Source organism: Mus musculus, chromosome 7 (genome assembly GCF_000001635.26).
Source record: "Mus musculus strain C57BL/6J chromosome 7, GRCm38.p6 C57BL/6J".
In the NCBI taxonomy this organism is placed as follows: Eukaryota; Metazoa; Chordata; class Mammalia; order Rodentia; family Muridae; genus Mus; species Mus musculus.
The window spans coordinates 102,608,505-102,632,177 of NC_000073.6; the positions used below are offsets into that span (position 1 = coordinate 102,608,505).

Genomic DNA, 23,673 nt, shown 5'->3' on the forward strand with positions numbered 1-23,673 from the left:
GCTAGATTTACTCCCAACAAAGAGAGAAGAATTTTGCTTATAGCACAAGTCCAGTAATGTAAGCATCCCTATCCTGGAAACACCTCTCTCATCATCATGATGAGGGCTAGTCACAAAATCATAAAAAAAATATTCTGCATTAGCTTCTTGGTGCTGGGCCATAAAGCATAAACAAGGAAAACATCAGATTAAGTGACCCTAAAAATTTCACCAGAGAACTCCTAAGCCTGATAAACAGCTTCAATGAAGTAGCAGGATATAAAATTAACTCAAACAAGTCAATGGCCTTTCTCTACACAAAGAATAAACAGGCTGAGAAAGAAATTAGGGAAACAACACCCTTCTCAATAGTCACAAATAATATAAAATATCTCGGAGTGACTCTAACTAAGGAAGTGAAAGATCTGTATGATAAAAACTTCAAGTCTCTAAAGAAAGAAATTAAAGAAGATCTCAGAAGATGGAAAGATCTCCCATGCTCATGAATTGGCAGGATCAACATTGTAAAAATGGCTATCTTGCCAAAAGCAATCTACAGATTCAATGCAATCCCCATCAAAATTCCAACTCAACTCAATTCTTCAACGAATTAGAAAGAACAATCTGCAAATTCATCTGGAATAATAAAAAACCTAGGATAGCAAAAAGTCTTCTCAAGGATAAAAGAACCTCTGGTGGAATCACCATGCCTGACCTAAAGCTTTACTACAGAGCAATTGTGATAAAAACTGCATGGTATTGGTATAGTGACAGATAAGTAGGCCAATGGAACAGAACTGAACACCCAGAGATGAACCCACACACCTATGGTCACTTGATCTTTTACAAGGGAGCTAAAAACCATCCAGTGGAAGAAAGACAGCATTTTCAACAAATGGTGCTGGCACAACTGGCGGTTACCATGTAGAAGAATGAGAATTGATCCATTCCTATCTCCTTGTACTAAGGTCAAATCTAAGTGGATTAAGGAACTCCACATAAAACCAGAGACACTGAAACTTATAGAGGAGAAAGTTGGTAAAAGTCTCAAAGATATGGGTACAGGGGAAAAATTCCTGAATAGAACAGCAATGACTTGTGCTGTAAGATCGAGAATCGATAAATGGGACCTCATAAAATTGCAAAGCTTCTGCAAGGCAATAGACACCGTCAATAAGACAAAAAGACCACCAACAGATTGGGAAAGGATCTTTACCTATCCCAAATCGGATAGGGGACTAATATCCAATATATATATAAGGAACTCAAGAAGGTGGGCTCCAGAAAATCGAATAACCCCATTAAAAATGGGGCTCAGAGCTGATCAAAAAATTCTCACCTGAGGAATACCGAATGGCAGAGAAGCACCTGAAAAAATGTTCAACATCCTTAATCATCAGGGAAATGCAAATCAAAACAACCCTGAGATTCCACCTCACACCAGTCAGAATGGCTAAGATCAAAAATTCAGGTGACAGCAGATGCTGGCGAGGATGTGGAGAAAGAGGAACACTCCTCCATTGTTGGTGGGATTGCAAGCTTGTACAACCATTCTGGAAATCAGTCTGGCGGTTCCTCAGAAAATTGGACATAGTACTACCGGAGGATCCAGCAATACCTCTCCTGGGCATATATCCAGATGTCCCAACCGGTAAGAAGGACACATGCTCCATTATGTCCATAGCAGCCTTGTTTATAATAGCCAGAAGCTGGAAAGAACCCAGATGCCCCTCAACAGAGGAACGGATTCAGAAAATGTGGTACATTTACACAATGGAATACTACTCAGCTATTAAAAAGAATGAATTAATGAAATTCCTAGGCAAATGGATGGACCTGGAGGGCATCATCCTGAGAGAGGTAACCCAATCACAAAGGAACTCGTACAATACGTACTCACTGATAAGTGGATATTAGCCCAGAAACTTAGGATACACAAGATATAAGATACAATTTGCTAAACGCATGAAACTCAAGAAGAACGAAGGCCAAAGTGTGGACACTTTTCCCCTTCTTAGAAATGGGAACAAAACTCTCATGGAAGGAGTTACAGAGACAAAATTTGGAGCTGTGACAAAAGGATGGACCATCTAGTGATTGCCATATCCAGGGATCCATCCCATAATCAGCTCCTAAATGCTGACACCATTGCATACACTAGGAAGATTTTGCTGTAAGGACCCAGATATAGCGGTCTCTTGTGAGACTATGACGGGACCTAGCAAACACAGAAGTGGATGCTCAGAGTCAGCTATTGGATGGGTCACACGACCCCTAATGGAGGAGCTAGAGAAAGTACCCAAGGATCTAAAGGGATCTGCAACCCTATAGGTGGAACAACATTATGAACTATCCAGTACCTGGGAGCTCTTGTCTTTAGCTGCATATGTATCAAAAGATGGCCTAGTCGGCCATCACTGGAAAGAGAGGCCCTTTGGTTGCAAAGTTTATATGCCCCAGTACAGGGGAACGCCAGGGCCAAAAAGGGGGAGTGGGTGGGTAGGGGATTTGGGTGGTGGGTATGGGGGACTTTTGGGATAGCATTGGAAATGTAAACGAGGAAAATACCTAATTAAAAAAAAAGAAATTCTTAACTTTTCTTTTTTGAGATTTTTCCCACAATGGGAAAATGTATAGAAACTTTGAAGCATCAGTTCAAAGTGAGGTGTCTTCATTAACTCCATCCTATGACTCAGGGAGCTATGAGGAAGAGGATGTGGAAGGATTGTAAGGAACAGAGGTGATAGATGGTTATTTATTTATTTATTTATTTATTTATTTATTTATTTATTTATTTTTTGCATATGAATTTTTGGCCTGGATATTTGCCTGTATTACATGTGATGTTACCATGTGCATGTAGTACCTATGGAGACCAGAGAAGAGCATGGATCTCTTGGGACTGAAATTATAGTAAACTACCATGTGGGTAGTTTACTGGGAATTGAATCCCATTCTCTGGAAGAGCACTCAGTATTCTTTATTGCCCGAGCCATTGTTGCAGTGCTGATTAGGATAGTCTTTACCATCTCACAGGACCTATTCCTGTTTTATTTTGCCTCACTGCATATTCTGTCTCAGGGGCCTTTCCATGTACAATACAGAGTACTTAGGAAACAAGCTATTTTTTTTTTTTATAATTTGTGTGCCAGGAAGCACATAAAAATTTTACAGTATATTACTGCATCCTCACAATAAACCCATAATGATCACCACTATTTTCATTTACAAGAAGAGGGACCAGGCTTTGATTGTATGTCCAAAGTCTGACATACTATTCAATGTCCATTTCTACCAGTTATTATTACACAGCCAAAGTTAAGACATTTGTGCCACATGAACCTACACAAATACCATATCAATGTCTCCTCATTCAGTCTTTTCCTAAGCAGCCTGAAAAATGTATGGTAATCTTCTATTACAATCCAGAGTGTTGGTTATGGAAAGAAACAGTTGCATGAGGATGAGGCAACCATTTGTTGGATTAAGATATTCACCAATTAGTCAGATCTCCATGGAGAATTCTTCAGAGCTCATTCCCTTCTATACTGTTGAAACAAACCCCTTAATCACAAAACATACAGCTAAGACCACGGTTGACAGGAGGACTTAATGTTTGAATGGCACTAAGGCCACACTATTGCGTCTGGTGGGTGCTCTCAGGAGATGAGCCCTTGGTGGAGCAGGAGCATAAATGCAGCCACTTTTGTTATCTTTATCCTCAGCCATCCAATTCCATATGATGATGGAGATGGGTTTAGCCTATGGGAGACTCAACAGATTATCTAGGAAGAAATGCCTAGCGTTGGATTGTGCGCAGCTATTCTGTCATAAAGTTCTTAGTATTAAGCTGTATTTCAAAAGTTCAAACTTTCCTTATGTACAATTACAAGGTATTAGCAGAACTTATGCACTATAATAGTGGAACTAGGTCAAAATTTCCCCCAACATTCCTCCTACCATGGGGTTTGAGTGTTATAGTCCTTTGTCATCTCCTATGCCTGAGCCAACCTAAAATCTAAAACAGATTTCCAGCTCTGAGAAGTTAAGTGCGTATTTCCTACAAGTGTCTTTTCATGTAAAAGCCAGTATATAAAACTACTTTTAGTGCTAAAATTATATATATAACTCCCTATCTTTTCTCAGTAACTTGATTCAAGTTTGGCACTGTAATCAGAGACCTTGGTAGAATAGGAGAACAGCTGCCCTTTGCTGAGACAATAGATAAAGATTAATAAATGTTATCAAGCCAATCTTAATATTAGAGATAGATGAATGAAATCAAATTTGGGCCTGGTCAGGGGTCTACATAAATATTAGAGACTTGTGCTATTCCAAGTTTCTCATTTATTTTATTTTTAAATATACAATGAACAGAACATTCTAGTTCTGGCTTCACCATTTGTTTTCTTGAATATATTTTTCCAAAATATTAAAATGATATCTTTTTAACCTAAGGTCACCTATTTTGGCCTTTAAAAGCTCATCATAATTCAAAAACTTGAATCCAAATGACTTAGAATTTGAAAAAAACCTTAGAACATAAACAGACATACCCATGATCCTGAAGCACTAGAGTCAGGAGTGACTGCCTTTTCAAATGCATTACTAAAATTTTTATGTTTGGAACAAATTTCCCTATGGAACTTTGCAATAAGTAAGCACTATAGCAAAAAGGTTAAGTCATATAGCAAAAAGTAGCAAGAAAAGTTCCCCAAAAATGACATGAAAGATTTCCAAGGTTTGTCCACACAAGGTCTCCATTATTCTCTTCACCTTTGACCTTTTATTACACATCCCCCTTGATGTCCATCCCATGGTTACCTCCTTTCCTTTACCACTTGTTATCTAAGTGAAGCTGCTGCCCCTCACATGTGTTATTTTCTGAAAGAGAATCTATGTCTTTCCTGTCTCTTCTGTATTCCTCATTTGGCTCTAGGAGATGTGGTATATTCCATGTCCATCTTGTCTGTTTAAATGGAGGAATGGCTTGGTTTAAAGACTTTAACTCCTATAGATGGTAAAATCTCATTCTAAGAGAGTTTAAATTGCTCATTTGTGTGTTGCTTCCATTGTCAATAAATATCATTTGAATAGGGGCAATCCAGGAGAATTTAAAACATTTACCTATGTAACAGATGTCTGAAAATTTCCAACAAAGCTTGCTGAATTATGTTTAAGAAGGTATCGGAATAGAAGTCTACCATTTAGAGTTGACTGATTACCCTTGTCATAGACAAACTGGGAATCTGATGCCACCAAAGTAAAGGATAGAAAGGATCTCAGGTTTTATGGATATATGCTTATTGCACTTAACTGCATAAATTAAATAGGCCAAGTCAGGGTACAGTACAGGAGACTATGATCATATTTTCCTTCTCTCCTTCAGGATCTTAGATTCACACCGACAGAAAATGCATGCTGGAACAGAATAGATGTTAGGGCTGCTTTTACACTCTTATCCTCACAGTTTAAGTAGGATCTAGAAGTATCATGGGCTTCCTTCCTATCTACATTGAATATTTACATGTCCTTGTGTTGAGTTCCAGACTTAATAATATGCAAAAGTCTCTCTCGGATCTGCTTGGTGCGCACAGCATAGACAACTGGGTTGAGGATGGGTGGGATGAGGAGGTAAAAGTTGGCCAAAAGAATATGGATATGCGAAGGCACATTGTGGCCGAAACGATGGGTGAGAGATGAAACAGCAATAGGAATGTAGAAGACAAGGATGGCACAGATGTGAGAACCACATGTTCCTAAAGTTTTAAACCTGGCATCAGAGGTGGACAATCCTAACACAGCTCTGAAAATCATTATATAAGATGCAGTTATAGCTATGGAGTCTAGGATTAACACCAGAAAACCAATTCCCATTCCATACAGATTATTGACTTTTGTGTCACCACATGCCAAAGTGACCACAGCCATGTGCTCACAGTAAGAGTGGGCAATGATTTGGGTTCGAAAAAAGGGCAGCCTTAGGCGAATTAGAAGTGGAAGAGGTCCAATGTAGAATACTCCTCGGAGAAGTGCAGCCAACCCCAAGCGTCCCACCACTGCATGGGTAAGTACTGATGTATGGTGTAGTGGGTCACAGATGGCCACATAGCGGTCGAAAGCCATGGCAAGAAAGATGCCCGACTCAACAGTAGCAAAGCAGTGGACAAAGAACATCTGAACTAAGCAGGCGTCTAGACCAATGCTGCAGGCACCAAACCAGAAGATGGCCAATAGTTTGGGCATTGTAGAAGTTGACAGGACCAAGTCAATAACAGCCAACATACACAGGAAGAAATACATGGGCTGGTGCAGGCTGCGCTCTGTCTTAACCACTGCCAGGATGGTGATGTTCCCCACCACAGCCACCAGGTACATGGAGCCAAAGGGGATGGAAAGCCACATGTGCAGGGACTCCAATCCTGGGATGCCAGTGAGCCAGAAAGAGCTGGGTACTGAGCAGGCATTATTAGAAACGAACATGCTTGGGAGTGTGGGATACATAGAGGTGCTCTCAATGCCAGGTTTCTACTCCTGTGAGAGATGATGCCCCTGACAGCTCCAGAATAGATCCTCATCTTTGTTCTTGATAACTTGTGGCACCTATAACAAAGAATTTAGAAAGCCAACTTGAAAGGTCACTTAATGTTACTTTATAAGAATTATCTATGATGACACCATTGCTAAACACAGAAACAGGCATGCTCATGGTTTCTACAGTTGACTTTTAAAAATGTGGTGTAGAAATACCCAATATTATGCATCTCCTTGACTAAGGAAGTTTATTTTGAGGTAATTCTTTCTAAACAAACAAACAAACAAACAAACAAAAAACAAAAAGGAAATGCAGAAACTCCAGGTAATAATTAAATGTAAATAATAAATGATGTGTTTAGCACATAGCTCTCAACCAGGCACAGAATTACAGAATTGTAATCCCAGAACTCCTATAGTGAGGTGGAATGAAAGCTGCTCTCTGACTCTCACTATGTACAATGAGACACATGCACCTGCACACACACACACACACACACACACACACACACACACACACACACACACACACACACACACAAGACATGGGACCTAATCTCATACAGAAAAAGATCTCACATTATTTCAGGTTGCTGGATTTTATGGTTAAACAGAATAAAGAACAGATACAATTTCTTGAGAGTGGTTACTCTAGGGAAAGACTACTGTTAGTATTTTTTCCTGGCAAGTATTGGGTACCACTTGTGATTTGACTGAAGAGGTCCATTTTTTTCTTAGAGTAAATTTCCTTAAGGTTTTTTACCATCTACTACTGGAGAGTCATGAGAATGGAGTGAACTAAAGGGATAACGGACATGCTCCTTGCACCAGAGTCCTTGTCTCTTGGGCACCAAAGCACCAGATTATACAGGTCTTGTCTGCTTTTTGACTTTCAGATGCATCTGCTAGAAGTCCTTATTTACCTCCTCATTGTTCAGTCTGAGAGCTCAGAACAGCATTGATGCCCTTCCCCGTCTCAGGCTTGCCCTCCTGCTCCTTCTCCTCAGATACTTGTTAGTGAATTTTCACCACACCCATGTGTGTATGGTGACTTTCTTCACACAGCTGCTCTCTCTGGGAAGTTTCTTCATTGCTTTTATTTCCACCTAGGGATATTTTTCCACCCTTTAAGGCTAGTTTCAGTAAACCTTTCCAAAGCCCTCTGTGACATCTTTAATCTATACCATAGTGTGTGTGTTTGCATTGGACCCTTACAAATTCCTAAATTGTCTCAAAAACCCCCATATACATTTTAGATTTTGTGTAAAATATGACTAGCCATTTCTTTTCTACACCAAGCAGGACTAAGTCCCTAGGTAGCCTGTGAAGCCACTGCCTCAGGCTTTGATACACAGTTCATTGTAAGGGCTCCTTTGTTACTCAGTGGCTAGACCTTGGGCACATGTGGGGTAGAATCTTACATTCATGTTTGTGAATCTTAAAATAGCTTGCAATATTTTTTATATTAAGTCTTTGACTTGAATATCTGAATGTGTAAATTAGTATTGACAGTAAAGTTGCTTCCTCAGGGGTCATATAAATATACAATTGCCTTAGATCAACCAGTTAGTAAAGGGAAGGCAGGTCTAGGAGGCTGCTCAGGGAGCTAAATTACTAACGTGTCAGATTTGTTATCCCAGACCTTTATTGTACTCAGCAATTTATTTGAAGCCTCCTTTTCCATACGTAAAACAGGAACAATGTTTACTGCAAACTAAAGGTGTATGGCAAGAAGACAGGGGCTTTGATATGATAGCAGATGCCTCCCCCTGAAACTCAATATGAGTAGCAGACTGTGAACTACGCACATTTAACAATAGGGAATATTTCTCCGTGCTTGTTACATCTCAGAGGATGCTTTGAACGTGCAGGAATAGGTTAGATGGACCAAGCTTTAAGGCAGTGCTTAGTCAATAACAGAATTTTAAAACTGGGAAATGGTTGATGTGTACTTTGAATGAATAATGTATCAAAGCAGAGAGCAGCTCATTTACTCAATTTCAGGGAACATCAGAATAGTGACTACTTGTCACGAAAGACTCTGAGTCCAGGGATGGTCCTGGCTGTAGCCTCTTTCTTTGATTTGTGTCTGACATAGTTCAGCCAATGAAGCAGTAATTGAGCTTTAGGCTAGGACAAAGAGTGTTGAAAAAAATACCCATGCTATGTTTCCATTTCATATTTACAGCTGTCACCATAAGCGTCAGTCTTAACTAGGTTGTGGCACCTTAATTACCTCACTTAATCTAGAGCATTGCATACCAATATTTTCTGCTTCTACAGAGATCACATTTTTACCTGAACAGTGGTGAAAAGCCTGCAAGTCCAGGGAGAGATGGTCTGATGGTCTGAGGCTTCTGAGAAAGGTGCTGCTGACATAAGAGGCCATTAGAAACAAGACCAACTTAGGTTCGTTTCCTAACTCTATTTTTGCTGTTGTACAAATTTAGGCAATTTGTGTTTGTTTTTTATTTTGTTTTCTGCTCTGTGATATGGGAGAGCCTGAGCATTTCTTCATGTGTTTATCATCTCTATCAGGGTTAGGATTCCAAGCTGCTGAGGTGTTGTATTCACCTCACCCACTATGCTCCCGTCCACTGAACAATTGGGGCTGCATCTCCAGGACAGTAGCGAGTCCTTCTTTGCCAACTAAATGGCTATAATCTCTCTCTCTCTTTCTCTCTCTCTCTCTCCTTCCCTTCCCCCCTTCTTTCAATTTTTAATGAATTGGCATATCCTATCCTTCTTGCTTTCATGTAGTTAGAAACGTAAGAGTCTTATTTTGAAAGCTAGCTTCATTAGCACGAATATTATTGATTGAAAAGACAGGCTGATTCTGTTGGGATCAGTTCAGGGTAAAGAGATGCCTGATCCTGGAATCTAAGACAAGATCCTTAAATGGGCTGCAGGAGTCCAGTTTTTTCTCTGCTGTTCCTAAATACTAGGCAACCCTGTCTTCTATTTTTCTTTTTCTTTAACTCAACCAAGGAAATATTATATCAGCTCCCTGATGCTTTTGACTAATCCTACGAGGAAGAGGACAGATTCTGGCTCTGGAAGACTGCTTCCCATGCTTTTTCTCCCAATCATCATGAAATGGGCTTACCCATGGAGCATGCCCACACAGCTGTAGACTCTGTTATGGTGGTTAGCTCTTATCTGATGCTTGAAAAAAATGTAGTTGGAAGCCAGGGGAAGGCCATGCCCCTGATCATTTTCTATCATCTCCTTTATGTAGGGTCTGAAAATAGCTGGTTATTTCCCAAGGGCTGCACAGAGGAACTTGCATGCTTCCCTCTGGATTTGAATCCCTGTTAGGAACAGACTTCACTTCCTGTCCACTCTAGGTCCAAGGACTGAAAAAGAGGCTTGTTCTTACTCTCTGGTGAGCTCTTAGCTGGTGGTGGATTTGACTGCCTTCCCTTGGGCCTGGGGTACTCACAGACTCTAAGGGTCATACCTCATGAGAAAATTCACAAGAAAGGGGTAGGGGAAACTACTAGACCTTCATGTAACTCATGTAGGTTCTCGTAGTCACCACTCCTATGAAAAAACTTAGTCATTGTTGGAGAAATAGCTCAGTGGGTAAAGTTCTTGCTTTACAAACATAAGGAGCTGCGTTTGAGTGCCATAATCTTTGAAAAAGAGCTGGGGGTGGTAGTGCATGCCTGTAATCCCAGCACTGGGGCAGGGGACAGACACATGGCTTCCTGGGCCTTACTGGCCAGGTAGTTTTGTCTGCTTGGTGTACTTGGGCTAGGGAGAAACACTGTCTCAGAAAACAAAGTGAATGACACATAAGGAATGACACCAGAGGTTTATCTTGAGCCTACACACACAGAGAGACAGACAGGCAGACAGGTGTACAAGTGTATGCATACATACATGTACACACACACACACACACACACACACACACACACACACACACCTAAAAGCCTTAATGTAACATCTGGTCTATCCAAGAAGAAAACAACTTAAAATTTAATGTTAATCTCTTATAAAGTTTTAATTTTTCCAATTCAGTTTTGTTAAACCCACCCATTTACAAAGTGGAAATACTCACATGAAGTTACTTCATTTCACTCTTCCAGGATAGTGAGAAGGCTAATTTCAGTTTTTCCAACCAAAGTGGCACAGACATATTTCTTTAAATTTATGTCCGAGCATATCCAAGTCTATCCAAGGATAGTCTTCTAACACAGAAACTGAAGATATTGCAAAGGGTATTGATGTAAGGGGAGGTGCTGATACTAAGATCTAGTTCCCTAATTGGTTCTTGATTTGTTATTAAAGAAGGCTGGGAGCCAACTGCTGGGTGGAAGGTATAGGTGGGACTTCCAGGTCTGAAGAAGAAGAGCTGCAGGGAAAGAGAGAGGAGCTATTTCTGCCATGCTTGGGAACAAGAAGAGAACAGCAGTCAGGTAAGATCTCAGGGCAGCCAGGGCCTGCAGCACTGCTGCAGGCAGGTTTCTAGAGATATTTGGCAGGGTCTGATTGGAATGGACACTGAGTTTAGGGTGCATGGAGAGATGGGGATGGTGGTTTGGCAAGGGCACACGTTTTCAGGTGGGAGGTATCTGTGTCCAGCAATTGTGCCATGAAAAGCAAGCTGTAAAGAGACAAGCTGAGCATGTGTCCTTTTTCCTCAGATTCAAAGGCCTTGGGTGGAGCTGGCAACGCAACTCCTCCAGGAACAAGGATCTCAGGAGTGGACTGGCGAAGCCGTCAACTCCCAGGGCATAGAGTTGGTAGGAAAGAGAAGCTGTATCAGTGCTAGCAGCACCGATTCTGGAGCTGAGCCAAGAGGAACAGGAGGGGCTAATAGCACAGTCACGGTCAAAGGAAAAGAGTGTTTATAAAACTACACACAGCTTCATGCACTCTGTTTTAGCTTCCTCCCTAAGGAATTTCTTCAGCCTATGTGCAATGGCATCAACTAAACTCAGCTGAGAGATATCCCTGAAGCAAAATATACCTTTTACAGATACGAAAAAGGACATCATTTTTGCTTTAATTTTTATGTAATAAAAACATTTCTATAATTGAAAGGAATTTGTGGCCAACATAATTTTTTGAGATATTGTTTTGCTTTTATTTTTATTGAATTTAAACACACTTAAGTATTTGAAAAGAATTTGCAGCAAATATTCTTATTCTTGAAAATTAATTTTTCTCTTTTCTCAGTATTTTTATTTGTGATAGTGGGAAGGATGATTTCAGAAAATATTGAAAAGATCATTCTCGAGTCAGGGAAGCAAAAACCCAGTCTGAGTAGGGGCACAAGCCCCTTCCGGTCCGAGCAGCACCTGGTAGCTAGGGCACATAGTCGTCTGACTACCTCCAGCTACCCACAACACCCGCCAAGCGATCTTAAGACTTCCGGTGAGTGGAACACAGCATCTGCTCCAATCCAATTGTGCGGGACTTGAGACTGCATTAGTCAGGGAAGCAAAAACCCGGTCTGAGTAGGGGCACAAGCCCCTTCCGGTCCGAGCAGCACCGGGGTAGCTAGGGTGCACAGTCGCTGACTGTGCCAGATACCCATAACACCAGCCACGCGAGTGTAAGAATTCTGAGGATTGGGATCTGCCTGGCACAGGAGCGCTTTGCTTGAGCATCAGCAGCAGACATCTTGGTTCCGGGATCCCGCCGAGTGTATCCTGTACAGGCAGGTGACCATTTTCCCGGCCAGAGGATAGGGACCTGCCCGGCGCAGGAGCGCTTTGCCTGAGCATTGGCAGCAGACATCTTAGTTCCGGGACCCTGCCGAGTGTACCCTGCACAGACATGTTGGTTCCAGGACCCCGCCGAGTGTACCCTGCACAGCTCCAGAGAATACCAGATGGCGAAAGGCAAACATAAGAATCCTACTAACAGAAATCAAGACCACTCACCATCATCAGAACGCAGCACTCCCACGCCACCTAGTCCTGGGCACCCCAACACAACCGAAAAGCTAGACCCGGATTTAAAAGCATATCTCATGATGATGGTAGAGGACATCAAGAAGAACTTTAATAACTCACTTAAAGAAATACAGGAGAACACTGCTAAAGAGTTACAAGTCCTTAAAGAAAAGCAGGAAAACACAACCAAACAGGTAGAAGTCCTTATAGAAAAACAGGAAAACATGTCCAAACAGGTGATGGAAATGAACAAAACCATACTAGACCTAAAAAGGGAAGTAGACACAATAAAGAAAACCCAAAGTGAGGCAACGCTGGAGATAGAAACCCTAGGAAAAAAATCTGGAGCCATAGACGCGAGCATCAGCAACAGAATACAAGAGATGGAAGAGAGAATCTCAGGTGCAGAAGATTCCATAGAGAACATCAGCACAACAATCAAAGAAAATGGAAAACGCAAAAAGATCCTAACTCAAAACATCCAGGAAATCCAGGACAGAATGAGAAGACCAAACCTACGGATAATAGGAGTTGATGAGAATGAAGATTTTCAACTTAAAGGGCCGGCAAATATATTCAACAAAATTATTGAAGAAAACTTCCCAAACCTAAAGAATGACATGCCCATGAACATACAAGAAGCCTACAGAACTCCAAATAGACTGGACCAGAAAAGAAATTCCTCCCGACACATAATAATCAGAACAACAAATGCACTAAATAAAGAGAGAATATTAAAAGCAGTATGGGAGAAAGGTCAAGTAACATATAAAGGCAGACCTATCAGAATTACACCAGACTTTTCATTAGAGACTGTGAAAGCCAGAAGAGCCTGGACAGATGTTATACAGACACTAAGAGAACATAAATGCCAGCCCAGGCTACTATACCCGGCCAAACTCTCAATTACCATAGATGGAGAAACCAAAGTATTCCACGACAAAACCAAATTCACACATTATCTTTCCACGAATCCAGCCCTTCAAAGGATAATAACAGAAAAGAAGCAATACAAGGACGGAAATCACGCCCTAGAACAAGCAAGAAAGTAATCCCTCAACAAACCAAAAAGAAGACAGCCACAAGAACAGAATGCCAACTCTAACAACAACAACAAAAAAAAAACAGGAAGCCACAATTACTTTTCCTTAATATCTCTTAATATCAATGGACTCAATTCCCCAATAAAAAGACATAGACTAACAGACTGGCTACACAAACAGGACCCAACATTCTGCTGCTTACAGGAAACCCAACTCAGGGAAAAAGACAGACACTACCTCAGAGTGAAAGGCTAGAAAACAATTTTCCAAGCAAATGGTCTGAAGAAACAAGCTGGAGTAGCCATTCTAATATCGGATAAAATCGACTTCCAACCCAAAGTTATCAAAAAAGACAAGGAGGGACACTTCATACTCATCAAAGGTAAAATCCCCAGACAACCGGCCACCTTCCTAGTGAGTGCACAGGGATCCGCCAGCCCGAGAGGTTTGTGCCTCAGGCCCTGGCAGCGGGAGTTTCCTTGGCTCCAGGACTCCAGGGAGGGCAGGCTGCACGGGTGACAGTGTGGAATACAGAGGCCAGCCGTTTCTGGGAAAGGCAAGAGCCAGAGAGCTTCTGAGGCGGCGCCACCTTCGGCTCCAGACAACCGGCCACCTTCCTGGCCAAAGCAACACAGCTTCTGGGAAAGATCCTGTTTTGGGCCTTCATCTTCAGCCAGGAGGAGGTCCAAACACCAGATAACTGTGCACCTTCCCTGAAAGAGGAGAGCTTGCCTGCAGAGACTGCTCTGACCACTGAAACTCAGAGGAGAGAGCTAGTCTCCCACGTCTGCTGATAGAGGGTAACAAAAGCAACAGAGGAACAATCTCTAAACAAAGACAACTATAACAACTAACTCCAGAGATTGCCAGATGGCGAAAGGTAAACGTAAGAATCCTACTAACAGGAACCAAGACCACTCACCATCATCAGAACCCAGCACTCCCACCTCGCCCAGTCCAGGACATCCTAACACACCTGAAAAGGTAGACCTGGATTTAAAAGCATTTCTCATGATGATGGTAGAGGACATAAAGAAGGAATTTAATAACTCACTTAAGGAAATACAGGAGAACTCTGCTAAAGAGTTACAAGTCCTTAAAGAAAAACAGGAAAACACAACCAAACAGGTAGAAGTCCTTATAGAAAAACAGGAAAACACATCGAAACAGGTGATAGAAATGAACAAAACCATACTAGACCTAAAAAGGGAAGTAGACACAATAAAGAAAACCCAAAGTGAGGCAACGCTGGAGATAGAAACCCTAGGAAAGAAATCTGGAACCATAGATGCCAGCATCAGCAACAGAATACAAGAGATGGAAGAGAGAATCTCAGGTGCAGAAGATTCCATAGAGAACATCGGCACAACAATCAAAGAAAATGGAAAATGCAAAAAGATCCTAACTCAAAACATCCAGGAAATCCAGGACAGAATGAGAAGACCAAACCTACGGATAATAGGAGTTGATGAGAATGAAGATTTTCAACTTAAAGGGCCGGCAAATATATTCAACAAAATTATTGAAGAAAACTTCCCAAACCTAAAGAATGACATGCCCATGAACATACAAGAAGCCTACAGAACTCCAAATAGACTGGACCAGAAAAGAAATTCCTCCTGACACATAATAATCAGAACATCAAATGCACTAAATAAAGATAGAATACTAAAAGCAGTAAGGGAAAAAGGTCAAGTAACATATAAAGGCAAGCCTATCAGAATTACACCAGATTTTTCACCAGAGACTCTGAAAGCCAGAAGAGCCTGGACAGATGTTATACAGACACTAAGAGAACACAAATTCCAGCCCAGGCTACTATACCTAGCCAAACTCTCAATTACCATAGATGGAGAAACCAAAGTATTCCATGACAAAACTAAATTCACCCATTATCTCTCCACGAATCCAGCCCTTCAAAGGATAATAACAGAAAAACCAATACAAGGACGGGAACCACGCCCTAGAAAAAACAAGAAGATAATCCCTCAACAAAACTAAAAGAAGACAGCCACAAGAACAGAATGCCAACTTTAACAACAAAAATAACAGGAAGCAACAATTACTTTTCCTTAATATCTCTTAATATCAATGGACTCAACTCCCCAATAAAAAGACATAGACTAACAGACTGGCTACACAAACAGGACCCAACATTTTGCTGCTTACAGGAAACCCATCTCAGGGAAAAAGACAGACACTACCTCAGAGTGAAAGGCTGGAAAACAATTTTCCAAGCAAACGGTCTGAAGAAACAAGCTGGAGTAGCCATTCTAGTATTGAATAAAATCGACTTCCAACCCAAAGTTATCAAAAAAGACAAGGAGGGACACTTCATACTCATCAAAGGTAAAATCCTCCATGAGGAACTCACAATTCTGAATATCTACACTCCAAATGCAAGGGCAGCCACATTCATTAAAGACACCTTAGTAAAGCTCAAAGCACACGTTGCACCTCACACAATAATAGTGGGAGACTTCAACACACCACTTTCATCAATGGACAGATCGTGGAAACAGAAACTAAACAGGGACACAGTGAAACTAACAGAAGTTATGAAACAAATGGACCTGACAGATATCTACAGAACATTTTATCCTAAAACAAAAGGATATACCTTCTTCTCAGCACCTCACGGGACCTTCTCCAAAATTGAGCATATAATTGGTCACAAAACAGGCCTCAACAGATACAAAAATATTGAAATTGTCCCATGTATCCTATCAGACCACCATGGCCTAAGACTGATCTTCAATAACAACATAAATAATGGAAAGCCAACATTCACGTGGAAACTGAACAACACTCTTCTCAATGATACCTTGGTCAAGGAAGGAATAAAGGAAGAAATTAAAGACTTTTTAGATTTTAATGAAAATGAAGCCACAACATACCCAAACCTATGGGACACAATGAAAGCATTTCTAAGAGGGAAACTCATAGCTCTGAGTGCCTCCAAGAAGAAACGGGAGAGAGCACATACTAGCAGCTTGACAACACATCTAAAAGCTCTAGAAAAAAGGAAGCAAATTCACCCAAGAGGAGTAGAAGGCAGGAAATAATCAAACTCAGGGGTGAAATCAACCAAGTGGAAACAAGAAGAACTATTCAAAGAATTAACCAAACGAGGAGTTGGTTCTTTGAGAAAATCAACAAGATAGATAAACCCTTAGCTAGACTCACTAAAGGGCACACGGACAAAATCCTAATTAACAAAATCAGAAATGAAAAGGGAGACATAACAACAGATCCTGAAGAAATCCAAAACACCATCAGATCCTTCTACAAAAGGCTATACTCAACAAAACTGGAAAACCTGAATGAAATGGACAAATTTCTGGACAGATACCAGGTACCAAAGTTGAATCAGGATCAAGTTGACCATCTAAACCGTCCCATATCACCTAAATAAATAGAAGTAGTTATTAATAGTCTCCCAGCCAAAAAAAGCCCAGGACCAGACAGGTTTAGTGCAGAGGTCTATCAGACCTTCAAAGAAGATCTAATTCCAGTTCTGCACAAACTATTTCACAAAATAGAAGTAGAAGGTACTCTACCCAACTCATTTTATGAAGCCACTATTACTCTGATACCTAAACCACAGAAAGACCCAAAAAGATAGAGAACTTCAGACCAATTTCTCTTATGAATATCGATGCAAAAATCCTCAATAAAATTCTCGCTAACCGAATCCAAGAACACATTAAAGCAATCATCCATCCCGACCAAGTAGGTTTTATTCCAGGGATGCAGGGATGGTTTAATATACGAAAATCCATCAATGTAATCCATTATATAAACAAACTCAAAGACAAAAACCACATGATCATCTCGTTAGATGCAGAAAAAGCATTCCACAAGATCCAACACCCATTCATGATAAAAGTTTTGGAAAGATCAGGAATTCAAGACCCATACCTAAACATGATAAAAGCAATCTACAGCAAACCAGTAGCCAACATCAAAGTAAATGGAGAGAAGCTGGAAGCAATCCCACTAAAATCAGGGACTAGACAATGCTGCCCACTTTCTCCCTACCTTTTCTTTTTTTTTTTTTTTTAAGATTTATTTTATTATTATATCTAAGTACACTGTAGCTGTCTTCAGACACACCAGAAGAGGGCATCAGATCTTATTAAGGATGGTTGTGAGCCACCATGTGGTTGCTGGGATTTGAACTCATGACCTTTGGAAGAGCAGTCAGTGCTCTTACCCTCTGAGCCATCTCTCCAGCCCCCCTCCCTACCTTTTCAACATTGTACTTGATGTATTAGCCAGAGCAATTCGACAACAAAAGGAGATCAAGGGGATACAAATTGGAAAAGAGGAAGTCAAAATATCACCTTTTGCAGATGATATGATAGTATATATAAGTCACCCTAAAAATTCTACCAGAGAACTCCTAAACCTGATAAACAGCTTCGGTGACGTAGCTGGATATAAAATTAACTCAAACAAGTCAATGGCCTTTCTCTATACAAAGAATAAACAGGCTGAGAAAGAAATTAGGGAAACAACACCCTTCTCAATAGTCACAAATAATGTAAAATATCTTGGCGTGACTCTAACTATGGAAGTGAAAGATCTGTATGATAAAAACTTCAAGTCCCTGAAGAAAGAAATTAAAGAAAATCTCAGAAGATGGAAAGATCTCCCATGCTCATGGATTGGCAGGATCAACATTGTAAAAATGGCTATCTTGCCAAAAGCAATCTACAGATTCAATGCAATCCCCATCAAAATTCCAACTCAATTCTTCAACGAATTAGAAGGAGCAATTTGCAAATTCATCTGGAATAACAAAAAACCTAGGATAGCAAAAAGTCTTCTCAAGGATAAAAGAACATCTGGTGGAATCACCACCATGCCTGACCTAAAGCTTTACTACAGAGCAATTGTGATCAAAACTGCATGGTACTGGTATAGAGACAGACAAGTAGACCAATGGAATAGAATTGAAGACCCAGAAATGAACCCACACACCCATGGTCACTTGATCTTCGACAAGGGAGCTAAAACCATCCAGTGGAAGAAAGACAGCATTTTCAACAATTGGTGCTGGCACAACTGGTTGTTATCGTGTAGAAGAATGCGAATCGATCCATACTTATCTCCTTGTACTAAGGTCAAATCTAAGTGGATCAAGGACCTTCACATAAAACCAGAGACACTGAAACTTATAGAGGAGAAAGTGGGGAAAAGCCTTGAAGATATGGGCACAGGGGAAAAATTTCTGAACAGAACAGTAATGGCTTGTACTGTAAGATCGAGAATTGACAAATGGGACCTAATGAAACTCCAAAGTTTCTGCAAGGCAAAAGATACCGTCAATAAGACAAAAAGACCACCAACAGATTGGGAAAGGATTTTTACCTATCATAAATCAGATAGGGGACTAATATCCAATATATATAGAGAATTCAAGAGGGTGGACTCCAGAAAATCAAATAACCCCCTTAAAAGATGGGCTCAGAGCTGAACAAAGAATTTTCACCCGAGGAATACCGAAAGGCTGAGAAACACCTGAAAAAATGTTCAACATCCTTAATCATCAGAGAAATGCAAATCAAAACAACCCTGAGATTCCATCTCACACCAGTCAGAATGGCTAAGATCAAAAATTCAGGTGACAGCAGATGCTGGCGTGGATGTGGAGAAAGAGGAACACTCCTCCATTGTTGGTGGGATTGCAGGCTTGTACAACCACTCTGGAAATCAGTCTGGCGGTTCCTCAGAAAATTGGACATAGTACTACCGGAGGATCCAGCAATACCTCTCCTGGGCATATAACCAGAAGATGTCCGAACCAGTAAGAAGGACACATGCTCCACTATGTTCATAGCAGCCTTATTTATAATAGCCAGAAGCTGGAAAGAACCCAGATGCCCCTCAACTGAGGAATGGATACAGAAAATGTGGTATATCTACACAATGGATTACTACTCAGCTATTAAAAAGAATGAATTTATGAAATTCCTAGCCAAATGGATGGACCTGGAGGGCATCATCCTGAGTGAGGTAACACATTCACAAAAAAACTCACACAATATGTACTCACTGATAAGTGGATATTAGCCCAAAACCTAAGATACCCAAGATATAAGATACAATTTGCTAAACACATGAAACTCAAGAAGAATGAAGACTGAAGTGTGGACACTATGCCCCTCCTTAGAATTGGGAACAAAACACCCATGGAAGGAGTTACAGAGTCAAAGTTTGGAGCTGAGATGAAAGGATGGACCATGTAGAGACTGCCATATCCAGGGATCCAACCCATAATCAGCTTCCAAACGCTGACACCATTGCATACACTAGCAAGATTTTATTGAAAGGACCCAGATGTAGCTGTCTCTTGTGAGACTATGCCGGGGCCTAGCAAACACAGAAGTGGATGCTCACAGTCAGCTAATGGATGGATCACAGGGCTCCCAATGGAGGAGCTAGAGAAAGTAGCCAAGGAGCTAAAGGGATCTGCAACCCTATAGGTGGAACAACATTATGAACTAACCAGTACCCCGGAGCTCTTGACTCTAGCTGCATACATATCAAAAGATGGCCTAGTCGGCCTTCACTGGAAAGAGAGGCCCATTGGACTTGCAAACTTTATATGCCCCAGTACAGGGGAACACCAGGGCCAAAAAGGGGGAGTGGGTGGGCAGGGGAGTGGGGGTGGGTGGTTATGGGGGACTTTTGGTATAGCATTGGAAATGTAAATGAGCTAAATACCTAATAAAAAATGAAAAAAAAAAAGGTAAAATCCTCCAAGAGGAACTCTCAATTCTGAATATCTACTCTCTAAATGCAAGGGCAGCCACATTCATTAAAGACACTTTAGTAAAGCTCAAAGCACACATTGCACCTCACACAATAATAGTGGGAGACTTCAACACACCACTTTCATCAATGGACAGATCGTGGAAACAGAAACTGAACAGGGACACAGTAAAACTAACAGAAGTTATGAAACAAATGGATCTGACAGATATCTACAGAACATTTTATCCTAAAGCAAAAGGATATACCTTCTTCTCAGCACCTCACGGGACCTTCTCCAAAACTGACCATATAATTGGTCACAAATCAGGCCTCAACAGATACAAAAATATTAAAATTGTCACATGTGTCCTATCAGACCACCATGGCCTAATGCTGATCTTCAATAACAACATAAATAATGGGAAGCCAACATTCACGTGGAAACTGAACAACACTCTTCTCAATGATACCTTGGTCAAGGAAGGAATAAAGAAAGAAATTAAAGACTTTTTATAGTTTAATGAAAATGAAGCCACAACATACCCAAACCTATGGGACACAATGAAAGCATTTCTTTTTTTTTTTTATATTTTACATTTAATTTACTTACAGCATACTTTTTGAAAACAAGTCTAATCTACTCCTTTTCTATATGAAAGTATTTCTAAGAGGGAAACTCATAGCTCTGAGTGCCTCCAAGAAGAAACGGGAGAGAGCACATACTAGCAGCTTGACAACACATCTAAAAGCTCTAGAAAAAAGGAAGCAAATTCACCCAAGAGGAGTAGAAGGCAGGAAATAATCAAACTCAGGGGTGAAATCAACCAAGTGGAAACAAGAAGAACTATTCAAAGAATTAACCAAACGAGGAGTTGGTTCTTTGAGAAAATCAACAAGATAGATAAACCCTTAGCTAGACTCACTAGAGGGCACAGGGACAACATCCTAATTAACAAAATCAGAAATGAAAAGGGAGACATAACAACAGATCCTGAAGAAACCCAAAACACCATCAGATCCTTCTACAAAAGGCTATACTCAACAAAACTGGAAAACCTGAATGAAATGGACAAATTTCTAGACAGATACCAGGTACCAAAGTTAAATCAGGATCAAGTTAACGATCTAAACAGTCCCATATCCCCTAAGGAAATAGAAGCAGTCATTAATAGTCTCCCAGCCAAAATAAGCCCTGGACCAGATGGGTTTAGTGCAGAGTTCTACCAGACTTTCAAAGAAGATCTAATCCCAGTTCTGCACAAACCATTCCACAAAATAGAAGTAGAGGGAACTCTACCCAACTCATTCTATGAAGCCACAATTACTCTGATACCTAAACCACAGAAAGATCCAACAAAGATAGAGAACTTCAGACCAATTTCCCTTATGAATATCGATGCAAAAATCCTCAATAAAATTCTTGCTAACTGAATCCAAGAACACATTAAAGCAATCATCCATCCTGACCAAGTAGGTTTTATTCCAGGGATGCAGGGATGGTTTAATATACGAAAATCCATCAATGTAATCCATTATGTAAACAAACTCAAAGACAAAAACCACATGATCATCTTGTTAGATGCGGAAAAAGCATTCCACAAGATCCAACACCCATTCATGATAAAAGTCTTGGAAAGATCAGGAATTCAAGGCCCATACCTAAACATGATAAAAGCAATCTACAGCAAACCAGTAGCCAACATCAAAGTAAATGGTGAGAAGCTGGAAGCAATCTCTCTAAAATCAGGGACTAGACAAGGCTGCCCACATTCTCTCTACCTTTTCAACATAGTACTTGAAGTCCTAGCCAGAGCAATTCGACAACAAAAGGAGATCAAGGGGATACAAATTGGAAAAGAGGAAGTCAAAATATCACTTTTTGCAGATGATATGATAGTATATATAAGTCACCCTAAAAATTCTACCAGAGAACTCCTAAACCTGATAAACAGCTTCGGTGACGTAGCTGGATATAAAATTAACTCAAACAAGTCAATGGCCTTTCTCTATACAAAGAATAAACAGGCTGAGAAAGAAATTAGGGAAACAACACCCTTCTCAATAGTCACAAATAATGTAAAATATCTTGGCGTGACTCTAACTATGGAAGTGAAAGATCTGTATGATAAAAACTTCAAGTCCCTGAAGAAAGAAATTAAAGAAAATCTCAGAAGATGGAAAGATCTCCCATGCTCATGGATTGGCAGGATCAACATTGTAAAAATGGCTATCTTGCCAAAAGCAATCTACAGATTCAATGCAATCCCCATCAAAATTCCAACTCAATTCTTCAACGAATTAGAAAGAGCAATCTGCAAATTCATCTGGAATAACAAAAAACCTAGGATAGCAAAAACTCTCTCAAGGATAAAAATACCTCTGGTGGAATCACCATGCCTGACCTAAAGCTTTACTACAGAGCAATTGTGATCAAAACTGCATGGTACTGGTATAGTGACAGACAAGTAGAACAATGGAATAGAATTGAAGACCCAGAAATGAACCCACACACCCATGGTCACTTGATCTTCGACAAGGGAGCTAAAACCATCCAGTGGAAGAAAGACAGCATTTTCAACAAATGGTGCTGGCACAACTGGTTGTTATCATGTAGAAGAATGTGAATCGACCCATTCCTCTCTCCTTGTACTAAGGTCAAATCTAAGTGGATCAAGGAACTTCACATAAAACCAGAGACACTGAAACTTATAGAGGAGAAAGTGGGGAAAAGCCTCGAAGATATGGGCACAGGGAAAAAATTCCTGAATAGAACAGCAATGGCTTGTACTGTAAGATAGAGGATTGACAAATGGGACCTCATGAAACTGCAAAGCTTCTTCAAGGCAAAAGATACCGTCAATAAGACAAAAAGACCACCAACAGATTGGGAAAGGATTTTTACCTATCATAAATCAGATAGGGGACTAATATCCAATATATATAGAGAACTCAAGAGGGTGGACTCCAGAAAATCAAATAACCCCCTTAAAAGATGGGCTCAGAGCTGAACAAAGAATTTTCACCCGAGGAATACCGAAAGGCTGAGAAACACCTGAAAAAATGTTCAACATCCTTAATCATCAGAGAAATGCAAATCAAAACAACCCTGAGATTCCATCTCACACCAGTCAGAATGGCTAAGATCAAAAATTCAGGTGACAGCAGATGCTGGCGTGGATGTGGAGAAAGAGGAACACTCCTCCATTGTTGGTGGGATTGCAGGCTTGTACAACCACTCTGGAAATCAGTCTGGCGGTTCCTCAGAAAATTGGACATAGTACTACCGGAGGATCCAGCAATACCTCTTCTGGGCATATAACCAGAAGATGTCCGAACTGGCAAGAAGGACACATGCTCCACTATGTTCATAGCAGCCTTATTTATAATAGCCAGAAGCTGGAAAGAACCCAGATGCCCCTCAACTGAGGAATGGATACAGAAAATGT

The 23,673-nt window shown here is 40.6% G+C and overlaps 1 protein-coding gene across 1 annotated transcript; it reads right to left on the reverse strand.

The window, feature by feature from the left end:
* Positions 1–5,502: 5,502 nt before the first annotated feature.
* Olfr553 (olfactory receptor 553) lies at positions 5,503–6,483 on the reverse strand. The gene has a single exon (NM_207621.1). It carries the CDS (start codon positions 6,481–6,483, stop codon positions 5,503–5,505), a length of 981 nt encoding a protein of 326 aa, NP_997504.1.
* Between the last annotated feature and the right edge of the window lie 17,190 nt (positions 6,484–23,673).